Source organism: Sinocyclocheilus grahami, unplaced genomic scaffold, assembly GCF_001515645.1.
Source record: "Sinocyclocheilus grahami isolate Dianchi unplaced genomic scaffold, SAMN03320097.WGS_v1.1 scaffold1557.1, whole genome shotgun sequence".
NCBI classification, from domain to species: Eukaryota; Metazoa; Chordata; class Actinopteri; order Cypriniformes; family Cyprinidae; genus Sinocyclocheilus; species Sinocyclocheilus grahami.
In genome coordinates, this window is record NW_015506736.1 from 111,738 (window position 1) to 133,825 (window position 22,088).

Sequence of the window (22,088 nt, forward strand, 5' to 3'; positions counted from 1 at the left end):
CCAATTTTGAGGGGATGAAAAAGACTGAAATGTTCTCAGAATTGCGAGTTTATATCTCACAATTCTGATAATATAACTCGCAATTGCTTGTTATAAAGTCAAAATATAAACTATATAAATATGAGAAATAAAGTCAGAATTGCGAGTTTATATCTCACAATTATGACTTTTTAACCCACAATTGCGAGTTTATATCGCAATTCTAAGAAAAAAAGTCAGAATTGTGAGATAAAAAGTCGCAATTACCTTTTAAATTTTTTATTCAGAGGCACAAACGGGCTTCCATAGTTTCTTGCCGAAGTCTCGCATGAACAACTCAATCAACTCAATGGAAAACACTTCAAAGGCTATGTCTTTCTTTAGAGTGAATATGGTTTGTCTTAGGAACAATATTTACATTTTTAAAACAAAAGAAAATCGCAGTTAAGATGAACTGTATTTTTAAGAATATTTCATAAATCCAGCCAATTGTGTTAAAGAATATACACTTACCTAACAGCATCTATCCTATATTATCTAAGTTTCTGAACACTCAATAAGCATCAATGTCATAAACATTGGTGTGTGTTTAAATGGACTCATCAACTTTCATCACTTTTTATCTCATAAAATCAACAACAACAACAACAAATGGATTCCTTATGACATGAAACTAAAAACTAAACTCTAAAAACTTTGGGTTATTAAATGCTGAGTCAATCCATCTTCCTGTAAGCACAATAAAAGACATAAGCACATGTCCTCTCCTCCGATGTGTGAGCAGTGATGACCTATCAACCAGGCGACACATTCTGAATAGAGCGCTGAATGAATGTTTAGAAGAGGACAGATCAGTGCGGACACTCAGACAAAAGAGAGACAGGTGCAAATCTAAATGAGCTTCAGTTGGCCTGTAATGAAAAGGAAACATTTCAATCTCTCCTAACTCACCTCTCACCCACACACGTGAGCTGCTCGATTTCTGTCATCACTTCAGCGATCTCAAACTTCAGCCGCTGTAAAACAGAGGCTCACATCAAACAGAAAACTCTATATACGATACGCCTATAACCCAAATAGTGCACCATTCTGCTAACACCACCAAGACAATGGGTTTGATTCCCACCAACAAATGTGGAACTTGAATACCGTGTAATTTACTTTGGATGAAACTGCCTGCCAAATGCATATTAAAATGTTCAAAAGCTATTTTACAAAAGAAGACCAAACAAAGTACTTTTTATGCTGCATTTGATGAAGACAAATAGAGGTTATGTGCAGATTGCAATACCTGCTCACTTATACATTGATAATACATTAAGAATAATATTTTTTCTTTTAAAAATACAAATTAATTTTTACAAAAAAATCATTTGCATTTTTGTAATTAATTTTAAATGTTTTTTTTAATTAAAAGTTGTATTATTTTTTATTAAATCAATTATATTTTATTAATTCTATTAACCAATTTTCTTTCTTTTCAGCTACATTCTCACCTCAATATCATCAAGCAGTTCTTTTTTCCTGCGCCGTATGTTGGACAGCTCGTCTCTCTCCTCTAAGGACAGATCTTCAGGGACTGTAACAAAACACAAGGGTAGGGACAGCTGTAAACGTGTTTATATGAGCACTGGTCATCTTAACATTGAAGGGCAGCAGAGCATAAAATATTAAAATCGGCAATAACGTGGGTAAGATGTTTCCCTCAGCATTCAAACTCCAGTCATACTATCTCCAGACTCTGTTTGAATTATTGGAAAACTTCTCAGCTATAAAATGAGAGATCCTCCATAAATATTCTTCTCAGACTTCTGATGAGTATTGGCATAAAAAGAGCCAAAGTTGTATGAACAATCTGAAAAGTGAGGGGAGGCACACTCAACAGCAGGCTCCTTCGAGATCCACTTTCCTGCAGATTTCTGCTCCAAACCTAATCAAACACACCTGAACGAGCTAATCAAGGTTTGCAGGATTACTAGAAAGTTACAGGCAGGAGAGTTTGATCGAGTTTGGAGCTAAACTCAGTAGAAAAGTGAATTTTGAGAGCCAGAGTTGACCCGGCCCTGTTCTAAAGCTTCATTGGGTAGGGAAGTCAAATTCAGCTGACAGCTTCTGCATTCTTTAAAAGGCTTTAGATAAACAAAGACGGTGCACTCACATTACTTACGAATGGGAAAAACACAAAATCCAATAAGGTGGAATAATTCCCGTCCTCTAAATAAAAGAGCCGATCGCCAATTGGTAAAGTCATCGCGTCACTGCAGCTGCTGTTAGGAGCATAAAAACTGTGAGTGCCCCGAGACGGACGTTAGGACTGCAAATGTGCATTGGCTGATTCAGCCTGAAATATAAGCTTTTTTAATGCTGTGTGAGCATAAGAAATGTTTATGGGACTGATTGCGGTTCTGATTGCTTTTGGGGCATTGCTGATCTGAAATATGTCATTAAATTTAATCCAGGATTTCCCCATTCAAGCAGATAGTGTGTGGTTTTGGATGCCTGAAATAGCTGTCTGGAGGCGTTGCAAATATGGCTGCCGAGTGAACAGACTTTCTTTGAAAGGGACTTTGAATCTTTTAGCCCACTGCAGATGTTGCCATTGACAGAGGCTTCCGCTCGGTCTTAAAGTGGTTGTTCTGTGTTGTATTTGGTTTTTCACACTATGACAATGCAAACCTACGGAGCTGCGCACATGACATGCAAGAAAAAATAAATAAATTGTGCGCACGATTTACTAATTCGTTCCCTCGATGTACTAAAATGTGCACACGATTACAATTTCATTCCCTCGATTTGCTAAATCACAATTTATAAATCGAGGGAACGAATTGGTAAATCGTGCGCACAATTTATAAATCGAGGGAACGAATTGGTAAATCGTGCACACAATTTATAAATCGAGGGAACGAATTAGTAAATCGTGCACACAATTTATAAATCGAGGGAACGAATTAGTAAATCATGCGCACAATTTATAAATCGAGGGAACAAAATAGTAATTCGTGCACACGATTTAGCCTACAATTTTTTTCCTGCATGCCATGTGCAGGGCTCCGTACAAAACAAAACTTTTAAAGTATGATTATCTCTCAAAGTGTGAGACAAACTTAGTTGGTTTACTAAATGATAATAGTTGCTAGACCCCCTGCCAAAAACCTCCCACTTTGACACAAACTGACATGTAAAGTGACCAACAACATTTACCGTTTTACAGTTTTTTACTATCATTCTTGCACTAATAACAGAACCTTCATGTAATTTTTCAAAACTCTAGACATAAAACTCTAGACACAAAACTCAAAACAGTCATGATTTGTAACACAGGATGTCCAATGTTCAAAACGTTACATATTGCGTTCATATCTTTAAAGAAGCCTTGAATTTGCAGAAGCATTGGCTCAAAAAACTCATTTATTATGAAATATCATAGGAACATTACTTTAGATCAGCCACACACAAGATAGCCATAGTTTCACTGTGTAGTTTTTAGTACTATCATTAAATATAGTTGTTGAAAACACATGATGCAGCTTTCATTATGGTTCTACACATTCATAGACCATTGTAATAGACTAGAGAGAAAAGTATAGACACTTGAATCATTACAAAATTTGAAAATTATTAATGAAACAATCAACTCACAACAGTTTTTCAAAAAACTTTAAATTAGAAAAAAATAGATAAGAAACAAAGATAAGAAAAAACTACAGTAGGCCTACAGTAAAATGTCAACTGGATTGTTCCTCACTGCTTGTGGAAAATCTGCATCTTCTGGCATGGCCAATATATGTGATATCATTGCATTGCATCTATGGCCTGGAGAAGAGGGGCTTGTTTGTGAGGGTGCCTATAATTGTGAACCTTCTACCTCCATGTGGAGAAAAATTCCTCAGTCGGGCTACAGTAAGCAAAGGGTAGTATGGGGTAAATACAAGGTAATAAACTGTGGATGGGCCTGAAACCATGATTGCTCTCAGTGCCGTCGCTAGGAATTCTGGGGCCATTGCACTGATTTTGCTATGGGGTCCCCTCAAAATCACATTCAGTAGGGGGTGGTCGGGGCCCCCAGCGAACATCATTCTGGGCCGCTCTCAACCTTTCCTCCATGTCATGGCCAGGTTAAAGCCTACCTTTTTCAAAAATATGAATGGTTTTCATCAGCTTCCAGCTCTATCACCCTCTAAAAAGACATTTATTGTAGGAAAAAACAAATACTGATAACAATGATATAGAAGTTTTGGGGATTTTTTTTCTCCCAACAACAGGCATCTTGAAACTGATCATACCTGAACATACTGTAGCATCTGGACCAATCAAACACACAAATGATTGTAAAAAACCTGTATAACCTTGAGAACGCCTGCATATTCCCATTTGTTTTCAAAGATATGAGGTCATGAACCTCAAAAACTTTGTAAAACCCAGAGACTAGTTCAGAAGCATTCATTGTAGCCGCCTGTGTCTGACTTCGCACACTGCAAGAGTAGCTACTACATTTTAATGTGTTTGTTAAAAAATATGTTCTGTATTGTATGAGTGTAGTATAAATGCAATAAGAATGGACTACAACCAGCATGTTGGCATTTTCATGTCACTTCCCTGCCATTCACGACTGTTAATGAAGTGTCCTTTGGATTTGCACTACAGAATCACAGCGGAAGTAGGTCATCGGTAATTTGTATAGTACTAGCCAAACAAATAGGTGGTCGCAATTTCAGCAACATCTTGTCATTTAAGTGTTCAAAAGACATCAGGTAGTCCATGAATGGTCTATGTGTGTGCCGTCAAGACTGAGAGTAAGAAATAACAACAGCCATGTTGTTGCAAAGGCCCTTTCACACTAAAAGTGAAACTAATAAGCCTCCCAATTTCAAGGTGTCGGTGAATAAATGGGAAATCAAAGTAACTGGCTTTACTTGTATGAAAAAGTAACTCAGATATTTTCTTGTAAATTTAAAAGTGTTACTTTTCTAGTTACTTGAAAAAAGTCATCCGATTATGTAACTCGTGTTACTTGTAATGAGTTACCCCCAACAATGCTCAAATGCATACAACACATATGAAATTAATCAAATATATCCACTTCATCTGCAATGAAGTGAAAGCACAGGTAAATGTGAACTAAGTTATGTAGCAGTCAGTATGTGTAACTGACAGCATCAATACTTCATATAATGCATTATGTTATAAAGTGCTAAATGTAGTAATGCTTTATCTTAAAGTCTCTGAAACACTGAAAATTAATAACTAAGAAATAAGAAGCTAAGATACTCTTTTATATGTCTGATTTTCAGTGTTGGGGGTAATGCATTACAGGTAACGCGAGTGACGTAATCAGATTACTTTTTTCAAGTAACTAGTAAAGTAACACATTACTTTTTAATTTACAAGAGAATATCTGAGTTACTTTTTCAAATAAGTAACGCAAGTTACTTTTTTTTCCAATTTATTGATTGGTAGCTCTTCTGTCGCCATGTTGAGAGAAATCAGAAGATGATACTGTAGTTCTAAAATAAATATGAATATGCATTAATTCATCTCGCTCACAAAAAAAAAAAAACACACAGATTCAGTATTCCTCAAAATGAATAAAAATAATGCAACTCAGAATATGACGCAAACCTGCAATGTTAAACAACACAAATATCCTTTATGTATTTAATCCCATTCTATTAACCAATGTCTCTGCTTCTGAGCTTCGATGATCCAGTTCAACCGTACTAATAAGCACAAATTACTCAGTGAGAGCACACACAGGAAGCACAGGGTAATTTGATATCACTGTGGCTCTAATGCATTAAACATGACCTATAACCCAACAAGGGGAAAAGGAAACTTGCGTGCCAAAAAATGTGCTTTCTTAATTGTGACATTGGCATGTCAAGTGTGTGAATTTAAATACAATCATATACGTCAGTTTAAGCCCAATACAGCCAGTGTATCATTAAAATCTGCATTTATTATTGGAGTTTAATGAGGCCAGCATCACTGTACTGTAACAGCACCCTTTTCACTAGATTTGTATTGAGAAACATTTATAAACCTGTTGCCAAAAAGAGGAAAAAGTGTAACAATTCCCTGTGGTTTTATAAATAAAAGTTTGATGGTTTAACGTTTGAAAATGAAGAAATTTAGAGTCAAGGCAACTGCTTGGCTATATTATTGCCTGGTGATATTAAAAGTTGGATATATAATAATACACCATTCCTGACCTGCATACAGTACACTCACATAGTTATATATAGCGAATCTCGGGTTTGTGAATGTTTATATTGTTGCAAAAAGTGAACTATATTATTGCATAGCGCTTTAAAAAATATTTTGGGATATATAAGTATGTCCTTCTTTATCAGCATACATTCAGTCACGTATGGCAATAGATAGCAAATCTCAATTGTTTGATTGTTTGATTATCATATAGCACAACTAAATTACTGCCCGGCTCTAATCTGCTAAATGCAACTATAAAGCATTTATATATTAATATATTATAATATTAACATCGTGATCTTCTGTAAAGCTGCTTTGAAAGTATGTGTATTGTGGAAAGTGTTATACAAAAAAATTTAAATAAATAAATAATAATAAAAACATTGACTTGGCGTGGTATTGTGATTTTAGTGGAACTGTACAATTTATTAAATACTTGATTTTTTTATATTATTTTACAATAGTATTATTATAATAGTTCTATTTTTATTGTTTTATATTATATTTAATGATAATATTTATAATAATAATAACATCTAGTGGCAACCCAGAACACCCTAGCAACCACACAGAGACACCCTGGCAACTATGGAAGCCTGTTTCTGCCACTAAATAAATTTTTTTTTAAAAGTTCATGACTCATTGAGACTTTTTATCTCAAAATTCTGACTTTTTTTTTCAGAATTGCGTGATATAAGTGAGATATCAAATCTCACGCAATTGTGAGAGTGTATGGATATAGGACATGCAGTTCCCATACGAATAAACCTCATTCCCATCATCAGTTTCATTTCCCCGCCTCTCATGAACAACACCATCAACAAGGGATCAAAAGGTGAACCAATTCACCTGCCCACAGATTAATCTAAACCTCGCTCAAGAATTCCCATCGCATCCAGACTCAGACATTAGCCGTCTTGTGACTTGCATAAAGCTTGCATAATGCTCTGCTCTCCTCAAATCCAAGCACAAAAACACTTTCTACATTTTGTCCTTGATGCATGAGCCGCCACACTCAGTTCCATCCAACATTCACGTCAGTGTTTACAATTTGTAGGGGAATCAACCTACGAATGGGTTTCTTATAGTTGATTCAGCTTAAAAGAGAACTGTTCACATCACAGGCTCTATGTCGTATGTGGAGACTGGGAACATCTAATGAAGAAAAATCTTGGATAGACATCCTGATATTGTCCAGGACTGCCTCGGGACAATGGAGGGGATGCCTCTGCCCGTCTGCCGTCTGACTTACTGAGCACGTAACAATAGCAACACAGAGCTGCTGTAACCCACTTACACCACACATTTCCACACTTACAAAAAACATGTAGTTCTCTATTATAGTAAGTACACAGCGCAACGTCTTAAATCTCACAGTATATGCAGTACGTACCATCACTCTCTTCCCATATCATTTGTTCTTTATAGTAGTCATTTCTCAAAGCGGACCACATTTGGAAACTGTCAGAAGCATGATTTCCCCAGCAAAACTGAAGTATTCAGAAACAGGCACGATGTGTGGGCTAGACTGTGTTTATTCCACTGCTCTCAAGACACACTACACACATAATTTACATACTTTTACAGACCAACTGTTCAGGTAAAACCAGTTCAGCCACCTCTGCTCTGAAACGACATCAGTGTCTTGTGCATTCAACCATCACGAGTGTTCAGCTTGATGGTAAAACTCCCCATATATTCACCAAGTTCAAGATTCATCAGGAAGCGTGGAGCTGAGTTTGTTAAAATGTTACATGAGACAGTAAATGGAGACAGTACAGGCTTATTAAGTTTTAAGACAATCTGCTTTGTATTTAGATTTAGTGCTTTGTTTGAAGAAGTATTTTTAGCACCCCCCCTAGCAACAACCACATACAACAGCTCAGCACCTTTGTGCAACTACATTAGCAAATTAGAACATAGTAACTGCATAGCAACATCTTCGGTACAGCAACTCTGGCGACCTCCCACAACACTCTATAGCAAAACGTTAAAAAGCACCCCAAAAATTATACCATAATATGGTCAAATTTTGCAGGGGGAACCAACACATGCTTCATTTATTGTACATAGTCACTGGAGTTAAAATGATGACTGTTATTGTTACCTGTGATGCGATCTCTTTACTTTATTTACTCATACTGACACAATTGTTTGCTATGGATATCATCAATATAACTTGACATAATGGGACTGTTTACACTCGATTGGGAGCGGCACCTGAATCTGAGCTGGTTTCAATGATGAGTCACAAACTTTATTTATAGTCACACAACAAGGGCAAGTTAAGTGTGTTTCCAGGACTGCACCTTGAACTCACTACAAACAAACAAATGCTGACTAGCTTTACTCACTGCATAAATTATTGTGGGTTTTGTTTGTTTATTTATTTTTTGGTGTTTTTGTTTTGTTTTGCTTTTTTTGCTAGTACTTAAAATATGATGCATACTTTAAAAAGACATAACAATAAACATTAAGGTTCCCCTTCGGGAACGAGATGCTGCGTCGGAAAACGCTAGGGGAAAGCCTTCAGCGATACCAAGCTCTGAATCATATGTGTAATCAGTCGAACGATGGGCGAGACGTGCGCGGCGGGTGACGTCATGACCAGGAAGCTTTAAAAGCACGTGAGGTGCCGCCGGTGCTAGCTTTCTGTCATTCAGCGAAGCTCTCTGTGTGTGGGTTTAATTTGGATTTGTTTGTGCATGTTTTTTTTACTCTCATAGATTTTGTTACCATTGCCATCCATTATACGACTGATAGACTGCAACGGTTAAAGTTAAAAATCATCATACGTGTTCTACTGAAGAAGCAAAGTCACCTACATCTTGGATGCCCTGGGGGTAAACAGATAAACATCACATTTTCATTTTTGGGTGAACTATCCCTTTAATATGCATTCTAGTAAGCAACTAGTTAATAGTGAGAATTGGTCCTTAAAATGAAGTGTTACTCGATAACCTCGTACCATATTTATATAAAAAAACAAAGAGAAAGAAAACATATTCTATTCGTTGTTATTAACAATGTGAAGTGTATTAAACAAAATTACATTACATTCAGGTTGCCTAAACTGGGGTTTGTATAGGAACCGCAGCAGGTTTGCGAGTTTAATGAAAAGCTAATAATTAATCATAGAAATGTCAAATTAAATCATTTTAAAATAACAACAATCAAAGTAATCAAAATATGTACTTGTGTAATCAATCAAAAGTAACTGTACTCTGATTACGAGTATTTTAAAATGTAATACAATCTAATTACAAGTACAAGTACAATTTTTGGAATCTGATTATTTAATCCAGATTAGATGTAATCAGTTACTATCCAGCACTGTACCTCTCAAATAGAAATGAACTGTGGTTGGTTGATTTATATGTAAGATAATCTTTTCCTGTCTAAGTAGGCACTCCTTGGCCAGAATAACCAGCAAAAAGGACCAGACTTTAAGTCAATAGTCATACGCCAGCCTACACAAGACTAAATTCAGAGGGACCTCAGTTCAACCTGCCTGGATACCATCTAACCTTGTTGTGCCTCAATTTTAATCTATTAAATACAGTGGCTCTCAATGATAATAACATTTCTGAGTGACACCATTAAATCCAGATTATCATCAGGATTTCATCTCTCATCTCCTTCTATGGAATGAATCCAATCAAATATAAAATCTCCTTGTCCATCAAGGCAAATCTGAGGTGCAGTGTGATATGGAGCATCAGTGCCGCCCATAGGATGAGACAGTGAGACCTCTGAGGCCTGCAATGACTCAGACAGGAAATTTAGAGTTTAGAGTTTAGAGCTTGATTCCAGCCGTCTGATAGAGAGCCATGAATGAGACAACACGGACTGCTGGACACCTAACAGGCCTGTTTATACTGGCCCCATCTGTCCAGACACCACATCTGGATGTGAGGGTGGGGATGTACTCTGTTGTATGACAGGGGAATGCAAAGACAAAATCACTCTGTCGTGTTATTATGGTTGAAACGTGGGCGATGAGGACTGAGCGTCCGGTCCTGGCAGCTCTTTATTGTGCAATAAGACATTCTTCAGTCACTCTGACACTTGTGTTTTATTCATTCCTTGTGAACTGAATTCCTTTAGCCGGAATTTTCTTGGGACTTTGGGGTTTAATTATAAACTATGGAGAGGCCGTTGTTAGTTTAAGTCCAGCTGTGGAGATGTAAAGGAAGAAAACTGGGCCAGTGATGAAGATAATCGGAGACACATTTCAATAATCTCTAAGATGTTTTACAAATGGAAGCTCTGGGACAATAGCTGCTGTGTGGCTCCCAATGGCTTACTACTTGTGTAATTAATGCTACATTTTTTAATCTAATCTTATTATTACAATAACATTTATTTGATTTATCTCTCTCTCTCTCTCTCTCTCTTTTTTTTTTGCTTTCATCAGAATATCAGACAAATTCAATAGTAATTACCATTACATTTTAATACTTTATACCAGGATTTCCCAAACAGGGGTTTTTGAGGTAACTGTTCAGGGAAACTGTTCAATTGAATATATAACATTAAAATAAACAAATGGGCTGGCTGCACAATTAGTAGGCCTAAATAAAACTAAAATAGCAATATATCTTATAAAAGTTATTAAATAAGCATACAGTCAGTTGCACTGCCTGTTTCAGACTGTGTTTTCAGAACAGCTTGATGATGAACTGCATCTCTGCAAGCGCTGTGAGTTTAGGAACTTCATTTACATTCACATATGCAGAATTTCTGACATTTTTGTCGACAGAAGCATTTAATCAATATTCTGCCAAAATGATTTGACATGTTAATATGAATCATTTAATGCATAAATAACTGCATTGCAACTTGTAGTTAGTTGTGTTGGTTCTTGTAAAGAGTAAACTAAGTGTGAAAACCCTTAAAAGTATCTATTTCTTCATTCTTTGTGTCTGGATGTCTCAGACATGAAATTACATATTACAGTTCAAACTTCAATAATAATATGTGACAAAATAATGGCACTATAATTTTTTTTGGCCAATTCGTGTAAGAGAAAGAAAACATATTCTATTCGTTGTTATTAACAATGTGAAGTGCATTAAACAAAATTACATTACATTCAGGTTGCCTAAACTGGGGTTTGTATAGGAACCGCAGCAGGTTTGCGAGAAATAAAACAATGCAAAAGAAGATTAGATATTTCATCTGTTTAATTGCATGTCATGCAAACCTTAACCGGCAGCAGACAACCATGCAGAACATGCAAATATGTATTTAAATATTAACATATTTTATATACCTTAAGCAGTTTGGCTGACAAACATGTTTTGAAACCCCTGTAAACAACTACCTAAATAGCTTTAATTAAAAAATCAACAACATCAACCTTTTCAATATTTACTTATTTCTAAAATGTTTTCTGAGAATATGCAAAATGTGTCGTGGGCCCCTACTTATTTTTTCAACCCTGTCACACTTTGATATTCGCTTATGGTAATAACAGTTTGATCTCTGATAAGGTATTTGTGACCACATGGTTCAGACAGAAATGTATTTCTCTTACAGTCTTCACACTTGACCTCAAACTCATTATTTCAACTCTGTTATGAAAAAATAAAGATAAAAAAAAGGTTTTTATGCCAAAGGACAAGAATAATGGTGTGCTACAATAACATCAAGGTGTCACATTACACAAATCAAAACGTTTTGAAAGAGAAATATTGTGGATATTATCATTTATACTGTGAGATTTATGACAGGGTACACTGAATCTGTGTCACGGGGCCTACTGTGAGGAGTGAGGAATGAGGAAACGAGGGGTTTCACACAGAACAGTCTTTAATTATCTAAATGAGGAAACACAGGGTACCCAGCTAACAAAATTACGTGACTGTTACGTAACTGCAACGTAATCTGGTGACCAAAGTTCCGTCTTGGCGTGGCAACCGGAAAAGTGAAATTCCCAGTTTCGTCGCCACAACGTAACTTTATGACGTTGCCAGTTAGTAAGTGCGACATCGTGGTAACGTCGTGGATCAATAGTTGTGTGCTGGTAAAAAAACAGTAAAATACACCCAAATTAATAATAAAAACACAGGATGTACAGCGAAATATGAATGAAAGCATTCAAGACGTTCCGTGCTCGGCATCATTATAAACAGATATGCTATGCTAGCGTAATATTTGCTAGCAGACATTTCAGATAATTAAAGAAAGATACCATATTCACAGAGGTATATATATTAACAAAAGTACTTAAAGTAGACTGTGGGTAATGTTACTCAACCAATCTGTCCCAGTTGTTGAACTCTTTTTTTTTGTATAATTGATGAGAAAGAGAGAAATGTCAGACACGTCCTCTCCTCGCCAGCAGCTTCCTTTTCCAGTTCTGTCATGGTAACTCTCAACGGACACCAGTACTATACATAACAACAACAATAATAATAATAATAATAATAATAATAATAATAAAGGCTTTTAGCGTCTTTCCAGAGTTCCAGAATTTTTTTTAAGTTGGAGCGTTGAGGTTTTCACTCGCTCTGAGAACGCTCCTCTACCGCTCCGTCACAAGCACAAATTAGCCTATGCCAACTCACGCATTAAACATAATTAGTTAGCTTGACAGATATGTGGATCACATATGACGGTTAAAATGGCGATGGACGAGTGCGGGAGGTTAAAGCATGTTGTAAATTGTACAGTTTGTTAATCTCTGCTCGAAACTAATGTGCTGATACATTGCTGCACACAGACAGAACACACAAGTTCGCACATAACGTAGCCTACAGATCACGTGCATATATTCAGGAATGAAGAAAATTTGGTCAACGCTGTCCTGTGATTTATCAGCTTAAAAACTGAAAAGTTAAAGCATATTCTTTCTGTTTCTGAAGTAACTACCCTCAGCTTCGCCATAGTAGAGAGACGTTGCACAGACAAGTAAGCTATGCGAGTTAAGCAGTCATTTAATATGGACTTGGGCTAATTGTAGTTCCAATGAACCATGTTAAAACTATTCTTCTAGTATTATGCATTTATTTTTCGTCTAATATAATTTCTGAACAGAACTTTTTCAAGAATTTTTCAAGCATAGTGAAATAACGTCGTTTAGCCGTGGAGCGGTGTTTCTGATCAGTGGAGTGAGGAGTGGAGCGGGAGCGGGAAATGGTGAACTCGGAGCGGAGCTGGAGTGGAGTGATTATTGAATGCTTGGAACGCGGAGGGGAAATTGTTGCCACTCCACTCCGCTCACATACTCTGGTCCTCGCACCGTAGAACAACAGAGGGGTGGGGGGGGATGGGTGGGAAATAAGGAGGAGGCTCAGGAGGAGGACGGATACCCGGGAGGGGGCCGAAAGACAGAGACCAGGGAGGCGACGAAGGAGGGAGGAGCCAAGGAGGAGACAGGAGGGGCCCGGAGCAGGAGGAGCCAAGCAGGACCCAGGCCACAGCCATGATGGCGACCCACTGACTCCAGGGGGCCGACCAACGGCAGCAGAGCAGGTGGTGCAGGAGCCCGAGGTGGAGACGGAGAGCCAATGAGCCAGGGGGATGCCAAGGATCCAGGGGGCCAGGGTGGAGCCAAGGGCTCTGGCGACCGTGGCGGAGGCGGAGATCCGGAAATCCGCAGCGGAGCTGGAGCGACTGAGGACCAAGGTGGAGCTGGCGGTAGGAAGGAGCCCAATAGAGCCGGTGGGACGGAGCGACGAGGTGCAGCCGGAGGAGCGGAGTCCTGAGGCGATGGTGGTTTGATGCCTGACCAAGGCGGAGACGAAGGAGCCCGGTGGAGCTGGTGGATCGACGGGGGACGGTGGAGGGGAGCGACTGAGGACCAAGGTGGAGCTGGCGGTAGGAAGGAGCCCAATAGAGCCGGTGGGACGGAGCGACGAGGTGCAGCCGGAGGAGCGGAGTACTGAGGTGATGGCGGGTCAACGCCCAACCAAGGCGGAGCCGGAGGGACGAGGGAGCCTGGTGGAGCTGGTGGATCGACGGGTGACGGTGGAGGTGAGGGAGCTAGGAGCCAAGGTGGAGCCGCTTGGCTTTGCACTGGCTCGCTGATCACGCCGGTAATTGGCTCTCCTTCATCGGTGGGCTAGGGCTGATGCTCCGCACCGCAGGGAGATGGTGGGCTGGGCTCTGAGTCGGGAGTGGTACTGGCGAGATTCTCCTCGGAGCTGACGGTGAGACGATCTCTCCTCCTGCTCCAGCAAACGGAGGGGAAAACACGGAGATAACTGTTTTTGGTCGGTTCTTCTGTCACGGTGCCTACTGTGAGGAGCGAGGAACGAGGAAACGAGGGTTTTCACACAGAACAATCTTTAATTATCCACAGGAGGAAACACAGGGTAGCCAGGAGACACACGTAGTACAATGACGTTAAGAACCGACAAACACAGACTGCACAGACTGGGGCTAAATACATAGCATAATTGGGAAGACACAGGTGTATGGGAAGACTAATTAAACTAAACGAGGACAGGAACGAGATCAAATAAGGGAACACTAGAACAGAAACAGGGGCAAAACAGAACATAGACAGTCCAGAATCCTGACAATCTGAGATAATGTCAAAATGTACTCCTAGTGTGAACTTTAAATGCCATTTTAAGGAATGTTCCTGAAATCCTCATTTCATAAAAACACTTGGAAGAAATGTGAAATCATTTAGCTACCTGGAAGAGATTATGAAATAAAGGGAAATTTGTTAGTCTACTAAGAAATCTAGGAATCTTAGTTTGTAATTCCACATTCTGCTTCAGACTGCAGAGTGTTGCCAGTAATGAAGTGATAAATGAAAGGTCAGTGGTGAAGTGTTGCTGGTGACATACCACAGGTGAAGCCTGACTCACGCTTATAGAGGCTCTTACTCACACTAGAGCAGCTGTCAAGAATATGAGCTGTGACCCATTTAACCAGCTACACTTTACAAATGATGTCAAAACTGTGTTTGCCACGTGTCCACAGGCAATTATACACAGAGATGCTAGTTTGGGCTTGTTGAACTCATTCACTCTAGATCAGAACCAGACACATTCCAGCGTCAGGTAATTTGTCTGTCCAGACTGAATCTGAAATTGCCGTAAGATGTGCCAGTACGCACAGCCAATTGGAACATATTTGATGTGGAGATTTCACTGTGGACGCACCTACTCAGTTCAATGCTACAGTATAATAGGAAAAAAACACCATCAAAGCAGTCCATATGACTCACGCATATACTATATTCCAAACTGAAGAACAGCAGCCAGTTATAACAACCACCAAGTTAAGAAAACCCGTAGTGATAGTTTGCTTAAAATGATAACTATGGGTTTTCTTAGCTTAAAGGGGTCATATGATGCGATTTCAAGTTTTCCTTTCTCTTTGGAGTGTTACAAGCTGATTGTGCATAGATAAGATCCCTGAAGTTGCAAAGACTAAAGTCTCAAAACCAAAGAGATATTCTTTATCTGTCACGCGACTCTGTTCCCCTTACTGGGCTCTGTCTTTGCATTTATTTTGAAAGATGAAGCTCGCGATTATGGTAAGGGGCGTTACATTTCCGACGAGTGCTTGCGGTGTTCGGCCAATCACAATGCACTGGGTCAGCTGGCCAATCAGAGCAGACTGCGCTTGTCGGAAGGAGGGACTTTGTAGAAAACGAAGCGTTTGAGAGAGGCGGGGCCTAAAATAATGTACAGTATTTGAAAAATAATGTGTTTTTTTAACATTAAAGCATGTCAACATATTCTGTTACACCAAATACACAAAATAATGATCTTTAAAAAAGCATCATATGACCCCTTTAAGGGGTTTGTTGCAAACAGGGCCAGACCTCCAGTGAGCTGTTAACTCAAGAATCGCTGCAAATGAACCGCTTCAGTTAATGCGTTGAACTAATTTTGAGTTTCGATTGGTGAAAGACAATCCATTCAGCTTCTTCAGTTCAATTCACTGGAGGGGAAGATTATCAGCGGCATCTTATTCATGAGACAAAACTACTGTGTGGCTTCAGAGGGCTTGGGATATAGTGCACAACTAACACAGACTAGTTTTGTTTTCAGTGCATGCAGAAAGCGAGTTTGCAATGTGAATGTGAATAAATAGTGACAATTTTTATTTTGGGATCATTTTTGATCTTACACTTAAATTCAGTGTTGGTGTTACCTAATATATTTAGGTTGATTCAGAAATGTTTTTAAATGTTTTTGATTTGAATACAATCAGTTTATTTAGATGTTACCACATGAAGCACATTTTTAGGTTACCATTTTTTCGGTGTATATACCCTGATGATCACACTTTATTTTAGGGTCCAGTTCTCACTATTAACTACAACTTTTGCCTCAATAAACTCCTAATTTGCTGCTTATTAATAGTGCGTAAGGTAGTTGTTAAGTTTAGGTATGTGGTAGGAATAAAGGATCTAAAATATGGTCATGCAGAATAAGACATTAATACATGCTTTATAAATACTAATAAACAGCCAATATGCTAGTAATATGCATGCTAATAAGCAACTAGTTAATAGTAAGAACTGGACCCTAAACTAAAGTTTTACCACTGATTTAAACAAAAAAATTCTGGCCGGTTTTACAGTATGTGCATTTACAGTGTACTAGAAATTGTGAAAATACTGAGCAAGGTTAGGTTCAGATGCTTTTTGCAAAAGTACAATGAATACATAGTATGTACATGTGGGGCAAGACTGTAAAATCTGGGCTATGATCACTACCTCTAACCTATTTTTAGATGTGCCTATACAGTACATGACCTATACATATATGACCTCTCAGTTTTGAACAAACACATGACAACATGTGCACACATACATACGTCTGGCAGATCAAGCTGAATGTCAAATGGTTGAAACGTCACTTACAAAGGATTGTTCTTTTTGTATACTTTTTGATCAAACCGACAATGTACTATAAAGAGACCCATATAGGCCAAACATGACTGACCGCACACACACACACACATCTCTGTGGAGCTGCATGTCAAACAGTATGAATTTTGAATGATGCAGCTTCTTAAATGTGCATCGCCAACAGAAATCGCACATAAGGCCAGGAAAGCGGCATATGGATGCATAGTTATTTGCACAGGAAATGCTCGACAAAAGAAGGATTCTAGTTCTTAATTAACTATTGACAAACTATAATCATTAACCTGCATCATTTGCATACAGCCAAACAGAATGTACCTGCATTACACAAAGTAACCTGTAGTTAATCCTGTAGTAACTCGATTCTGAGGAAATTGTCAGAGGTGTCACCCCCCAAAACTCAACGCTACAATGTTAAAGTGATACTAATGTGGTTTAACATGGTGTTTCCAGTGTGTTAACAGTCATTGTTAAGGTGTTCTGAGTGATTTCTAGTTGTTTATTACGTATTGGCCAAAGAAATTTGTCTTTAGCAGGTTGCTATGCAGTTGCTAGGGTGTTCTGATTGGTTAATAGTTGGTTATTACTTATTGGTTCAAGAAATAAGCCCACACTTATGACATTCTGATCTTTCAACCCATGTCCCTTCTTCAGTGTAAGTCTATAGGATGTTTTGCTTGTTTTGGCATATATGTATATAAACAGTATGAATTTCTTTCAGCTGTTGAACACAAAAGAATGTTGGTAACCAAACATTTTATAGTAGCCATTGACTTCCATAGTATTTTTATATAGCAAGGAAGTCTGTGGCTACCGCCAATGGTTTGGTCACCAACATTCTTTAAAATATCTTCTTTTGTGTCCAACAGCTGAAAGAAATTCATACAGGTTTGGAACAAGCGGAGGGTGAGCAAACGATGCCAGAATTTTCATTTTGGGGTGAACTATCCCTTTAACTTTATATTTGAGTAAAAGTGAATCTTTCTTAAGCCTGAACTGCTTAACATTGAGAAAATTCTGCCAATGGTTGTGTTGTGCATGGCAATAAATGATAAAACTGTAACTGTCTCAAAGGTTCACGACATTTTGTTCCTCTAGCAAATCTCTGTTTAATAACCTCTTTCTGAGGACAAATGCTGGAGAGTGGAAGCCCACGCTAGAGGAGAGAGAGAATGAAACCTGTTGTCCGAGACCACTGGATACACCTTTTCCTGATCCTTCATCCGCTTAAAGAATTTGAGATTCCTTACATAATCTATTCCCCTTCACCTCTACTCCCGCATCCCATTCCAGCATCAGTGAAAAATACTGCTCTTCAAAAGAGTGGCTCTCTTTCGCTGGAATGTATTTTGCCACATGCTCCAACACTCCAGAGACTCGGCTGCAGTCTGGTTTCCTTTATGAGGGGGTGAAAGAGTTTTTAGTTTTCCTTGCGCCAACCTAAATTCCTGAAACTGCCGTATTGTTTGTGCAAATGTGTTTCTAATTTTTGCCTTGAACTATGAGCTAATTTTGAGTTAGAGTAATTAGCCAACTATTTTTTAAATCTTTGGACCCATGCTGGTAAGACATTTTAAAGGGGTCATATGATGTGATTTCAAGTTTTCCTTTCTCTTTGGAGTGTTACAAGCTGATTGTGCCTAGATAACCGTAATGCAAACACATACCAGCTTCATCACTGTGTCTGTCACGCGACTCTGTTATCCTTTCTGCGTTCTGTCTTTACATTTATTTTGAAAGATGAAGCTCGCGATTATGGTAAGGGGTGTTACATTTCCGACGTGTGCTTGTGGTGTTCGGCCAATCACAATGCACTGGGTCAGCTGGCCAATCAAAGCAGACTGCGCTTGTCGGAAAGAGGGACTTTGTAGAAAACGAAGCGTTTGAGAGAGGCGGGGCATAGAGGACCTACAATAATGTAAAGTATTTTAAAAATAATGTGTTTTTTGAACATTAAAGCATGTCAACATATTCTGATACACCAAATACACAAAATAATGATCTTTAAAAAAAACATCATATGACCCCTTTAAATGGTTAAAATGTTAGATTGTTAGTTTGACTTTGAAGGATATGAAATTATTTACATTTGCATCCTTGCTTACTGCATTTGCTAACATTGTATGCTGATGACAAAGCTGAGGATTTTAGTAAGCTTTGTTCCAAAAACCAGTGAGCTTAGGCAGCATCGCATGTAACCTTCACAAAGAAGCCATGCCACAATGCTTTGCAACTAGCTCAGCAGAAATTATCTATCATGCAAGATAGCAGATGAGTCAAGAGTTTTGTTAATATAGATGGTTAGCATACAACATTTTTTGGTAACACTTTAGTTTGGGGACCAATTCTCACTACTAACTTACTATTAACTATAACTTTTGACTCAGTGAACTCCTAATTGTTAGTTGTTAAGTTTAGGTATGGGGTAGGGTTAAGGGATCTCAAATATGGTCATGCAGAATAAGGCATTAATATGTGCTTTATAAGTACTAAAAAACAGCCAATATGCTAGTAATATGTATGCTAAAAAAGCAACTAGTTAATAGTGAGAATTGGTCCCTAATCTAAAGTGTTACCCATTTTTGGCTATTCAACATGTACATTTCAGGCTAAAATATGCATATGCAGGATAGGAGATATCTTAGTTTCTGAATCCGATCACCATTTTTAATCACTGTTTTGGTTGTCCACTGTCACAACTCAGTTTTTGAAAGTACTGATATTCCATGTGGTCAATAAATTTGACGCCCCGAAAACTGCATGCATAATAATTGAAGGATTTGAGAAAAAAGTTTAAAATTGTTTTAAATAAAGCCTATAGTATGCTACACTTCTAGACACAGCTGAAGCTCCAAAAATGATCTATACAATTTTTACATTATTTTTTACTATTTTGCTCAATATGTGCTATGCATGTTTGTTAGAGAATGTGTAGCGGCACACTAATGCCAAACTTTTGCAATTAGTAGTGAACTGAATTTAAAAATGTAAGTTTTTAAAAAAGCGTAGTGCAGAACGTGAGGGTCTCGAGATGCGCTTTTGAGATGTGTGCCTCCTTCGCCATGCTGTCGTCAAATAAAACAGTCGTCATGCCCCGCCTCTGTGGTCTTCTGTTTGGTCCACTGGTTTGGAACTGACATTGATGAGCGATGCTGTGTGTAAAAGCTGAAATTCTTTTAAGGGGCCCGTTCACACAGAACACGTTTTACCATTACAATACGCTACTTTTCTGTTGTTTTTCTATGTAAATGCACACTAGAGGACGTGTATGACCATTGCGCTCACGTCTTGCATCTTTTGCAGCGTCTCGCACAGGAACGCTGCATTTTTAAGATACACGCATCAATGTCAGTTTCAAAACAGTGGACCAATCAAAAGGCCCTGGAGGCAAGCTTTTGCTTACAGTAGCAAGTTGGCATGGCAACTGTTTATTTGACGGCAACAAGGCAGAGGAGGCATTCCTGAGCGCTGCATCTCGCATTTTAAGACACAAATACACGTTGTGTGTGAACGGCCCCCAACTTGAAACAGCATCTTAAAAACGCGTGTGAGACGCTGCAACGGTGTGAACGGCCCCTTTAAGATGCCTAGTTGCATATTTAGACAGTAGAAAGTTTGGCACAGACCTTCTGTCAGGCTCGAATAACATGGTAACTATGTTGACACTGCACACGTACATGTACTGCCAAACTTTGTTATGATTTATCACATCATTTAATCACACCTAAAACTGGTGTCTGAAACAGAGATGAGTTCAAAATAAGTCCATGTTCAGAGTCATGGCAGTGAGTCACTGCTGGGTGAGGTGTAGACTGATGTTATTTCATAGTTTTGCTCTGCTGGTGGTTTCCCTGTTGACGTCATGTGGCTAAATGAAACATACATGATGCTTAGAGAAACACCCCAATGCCCTACAGCATAAAGACTCACTGTACTTCACATAAAACAATCCTGCCATAGTTCCACTCAGCTGAACATGACTGTGTCACTTCAAATGTCATATAATGACAGCTGCCATAAGCACTACACTGTGACGCAAGGCTTACATTTCTTTGGCATAAAGACAACTTCAACTACATCAAGGTCAAAAATAGGCATGGTTCAGGGTTCTCACTCAACAGGGAAGAACGTAAATGCATCTGAAAGCTCAATAAGTGAGATCTACATCAGATGAAAAGTGACCCATGGTACTTGGCCCATGCAAAACTTTGCCAAGGTATTTCTGATTTGGAGCGGAGGAGCACATAAATCATAATCAATTTAACTGACAATTTAAGCAACAAATCCACTTGGTAACCATTATTAAGGATTCTTACAAAATCTAGACCTTTTAACATCTCAAGTCTTTTTAATATTCTAGATATGATTCTTGCTCTAAGTATGAGCCAAACAAACCTAACAAAATCACTATTGGGATCCTCTGTGGCACATTTCTATGAATATGGTACACTTTGGTCTCCAAATAATACTTTTTAAAAGCATTAGAGGCATAAAACTCTGTAATTTTTTTTCCTTACAGTGAGAACCATGAGATATGTTGGATAAACTGTATACTGTAAAAATAATTTATTGAAGTTAATAAAACAAAGTTTATTGGAGTACCTTTTAACAAGAAAATACTATTTAAATGTTTCAACTTCAAAATTTCATGTTTAACTCAATGTGTTACTTGTCATTTCTTTTTATGCGTGAAATTTATATATATATATATATACAGTGTTTGGGGTAACTCATTACAAGTAATGCGAGTTACGTAATCAGATAACTTTTTTCAAGTAACTAGTAAAGTAACGCATTACTTTTTAATTTACAAGAAAATATCTCAGTTACTTTTTCAAAAAAGTAATGCCAGTTACTTTGTTTTCCCATTTATTGACTGACAAGTCTCCTGTCCCCATGTTGAGTGAAATCGTGAGTACAGAGGAATTGTGTGCGCTGTGTGAACATGATGTTACTGTAGTTCTAGACTAAATGTGAATGTGCATTAATTCATCCCACTCACAAAAAACAGATTTAGTATTCATCAAAATGAATTAAAACAGTGAAATGCAAACTC

General features: G+C 38.2%; 1 protein-coding gene across 2 annotated transcripts in view; it reads right to left on the minus strand.

Annotated features, from left to right (window-relative positions):
• LOC107571178 (cytohesin-3) overlaps positions 1–22,088 on the minus strand; it is a 47,725-nt gene that overhangs the window by 20,559 nt on the left and 5,078 nt on the right. Inside the window, exons 1-3 of one of the 2 annotated variants that reach the window (XM_016257471.1) lie at positions 7,583–7,682; positions 1,476–1,558; positions 931–995 (exon numbers count right to left, since the gene is read on the minus strand). In XM_016257471.1, coding sequence (XP_016112957.1) covers positions 931–995; positions 1,476–1,558; positions 7,583–7,643 — 209 coding nt within the window. In that variant the 5' untranslated portion in view covers positions 7,644–7,682. Of the gene's footprint in view, positions 1–930; positions 996–1,475; positions 1,559–7,582; positions 7,683–22,088 lie in introns of those variants that run through there. The other variant, XM_016257472.1, reaches the window with a different exon arrangement.